Here is a 2,503-nt window from a genome sequence, read left to right on the forward strand (position 1 = left end):
AAACTGATAGGTTTTTGTGAGATCTCGGCAAGGCTAGATAGACGGACGGGTAGGGTAGGTAAGGTAGACTAGAGACGGGTCGCCGTGCGCGGTCGTCGTCGACACGAAAAGGGATTTAAAAGATGAAAAACCTAAAGCTAATCGACGGAACGGAACGGAACGAACGCACATACGATGGAAAAGAAAGTCGAGTCAAACGAGAGGTCTGCTATTGAAGAAGCGCATATCGTATATTGAATGTAAACATGACTAATAAACATGGGGAACACAGTGATAATAAAAATATATACAATGGTCTTTTAGAACTCGGCGAACTCCTTGGCGCACTTCTCGGTGGAGGAGATGCGCAGCGCCTCCTCTTCGTAGTCGTCGAAGTTGCTGGTGTCGCCGGGGCCCTTGCAGCGGGGCACGAACGGCGCCTCGATCTTCTTCTGGAACACGGCGATCCAGTCGGTGGAGGCGAACCACTTGTGGCCCTTGATGTCGTTGACGCCCGCCTTGAGGTTGCCGTACCGCTTGGTGAGGTCCACCTGCAGCAGGTTCTTGAGCAGGTCCTTGAGGTCGGAGCCGAAGTGCGAGGGGAAGCGCACCTTGCCCGAGACGATCTTCTCGTAGATCTGAATGGGCTGGTCGGCGAAGAAGGGCGGGTAGCCGGCCGCCATCTCGTAGACGAGCACGCCGAGCGCCCACCAGTCGACGGCCTTGTTGTAGCCCTTGGAGAGGATGATCTCGGGGGCGAGGTACTCGGGCGTGCCGCACAGCGTCCACGTGCGCCCCTTGACGCGCTTCGCGAACCCGAAGTCCGTCACCTTGAGGTAGCCCTGCGAGTCGATGAGCAGGTTCTCGGGCTTGAGGTCGCGATAGATGAGGTCCAGGTAGTGCAGGTACTCGAACGCGAGCACGATCTGCGCCGCGTAGAAGCGCGAGTGGGGCTCCGTGAAGCGCCCCACCTTGCGCAGGTGCGAGAACATCTCGCCGCCCGGCACGTACTCCAGCACCATGTACAGGTTCGAATTATCCTTGAAGTGGAAGCGCAAGCTGACGAGGAACGGGAACTGAATCGCCTGCAGGATGCGCTTCTCGTTGAGCGTGTGCTCCACCTGCTTCAGCTTCACCACCTTCTGCTTGTCCAGGATCTTCATGGCGTAGTACTCCTTGGTGGGCTTGTGCTGCACGATCATGACGCGCCCGAACGAGCCCGTGCCCAGCGTCTTGATGCGCTCGAAGTCGCCCAGGCCCGCCGTGTTGGTCGGGTTCTTCTTCCATTTGTCCTCGAACTCCTCCTTCGCCTGGTCGAGGAACTCTTTCACGCTCTCGGCGGCGTCCACCTTTTTGTTGGCGGCGGCGGCGTTGTTGCCCATGTCGGCGGCGCGCGCGGGCCGCGGCTCCAGCGCGCCTCACCACCGCGCAGGCAGCGACATGGGCCGTCGCGACGACACCGCGACCCACGCGACCCACGCGACCGACGCCAGCACGCCCGGGGGGCACACTGAGAGCGATCGATACGTGTCGCGCGTTCGCGAGCGCGCCGACTCCTTCGCCGCCGCCGCCGACGCCGCAGCCGCAGCCGCGTTCGCGGACGCGCGCTCTCCCCTTTTTCATCGCCGAATATATACCTACAAATAAAAACAATACACAAAAATGTATACAAACAAATGTGCAATTACAATCTAGATTTTTTCAACCAATTTTAGACATACAAACAGAGCCTACCCTGCGAAACTTTAAAAAAAGTTTATGAAAATTAGTAGCAGATGAATTATAAATGGGTGTTTTTTTATTTAATATAATGTATATATTCTAAATTTATTTCATATTATTATACAAAAAACAAACAGTCAAATATTTATAATGTTAATTAAACAATAAATGCTACTTTCAGTTAGAAATAAAAACTAATATATCTGTATATATTTATATGAAAATGATGAACTTCGACGAGCATTGGACGCTTCACAAAATATTTCTAACGGTTTTGCGCAATATTTTTATTTTGTTTTCGAGGAATCATTTTCGCCATCTGCCTTATCGCTTTCTTCTTATTATTTTTGTTCTTTATTACTAACCATCTAAGAAACTGAGTGCTCAGATCTTAAATAAGGCTTTAATAAAATAAAGATAGGACGTTTTTCTGGATCTGATTTGACTCCTGATTTCATTTTAAAGGGTTGCGAAATCAGTTTCTCTGCTCACCTAAAACGCATTTTAGATCTAATTCTCAAGATGGCAATATTTCCTGATATATGGAAATGCATATCTACCAATGAAAAATTTCTTATTTACCTATTTTATATCTAATGAGATCGAATATTAACAACATATAAACCGAAAATTCATCTATAAAATGTTGGATGGTATATTAAAGCTTCCTTAAATTACAAATCTCTGGCAAAGAGATCTTTTTGCTCCCACCCGGTTTTCCTCAAACTACTGGTTTTCGTACTGCATGGCCTCATTGATGATATTACGTAGAAGTTACATATTAAAGTCGTGCGTGTAAAAT

The 2,503-nt window shown here is 49.2% G+C and overlaps 1 protein-coding gene across 1 annotated transcript; it reads right to left on the bottom strand.

Annotated features, from left to right (window-relative positions):
* Positions 1-206: 206 nt before the first annotated feature.
* Pka-C1 (Protein kinase, cAMP-dependent, catalytic subunit 1) lies at positions 207-1,563 on the bottom strand. The gene has a single exon (XM_088199310.1). It carries the CDS (start codon positions 1,359-1,361, stop codon positions 300-302), a length of 1,062 nt encoding a protein of 353 aa, XP_088055436.1. The 5' UTR covers positions 1,362-1,563; the 3' UTR covers positions 207-299.
* Between the last annotated feature and the right edge of the window lie 940 nt (positions 1,564-2,503).

The sequence above is a fragment of the Plectrocnemia conspersa genome, unplaced genomic scaffold, assembly GCF_051122295.1.
Source record: "Plectrocnemia conspersa isolate PC_06_02 unplaced genomic scaffold, ASM5112229v1 ptg000012l, whole genome shotgun sequence".
Classification (NCBI taxonomy): Eukaryota; Metazoa; Arthropoda; class Insecta; order Trichoptera; family Polycentropodidae; genus Plectrocnemia; species Plectrocnemia conspersa.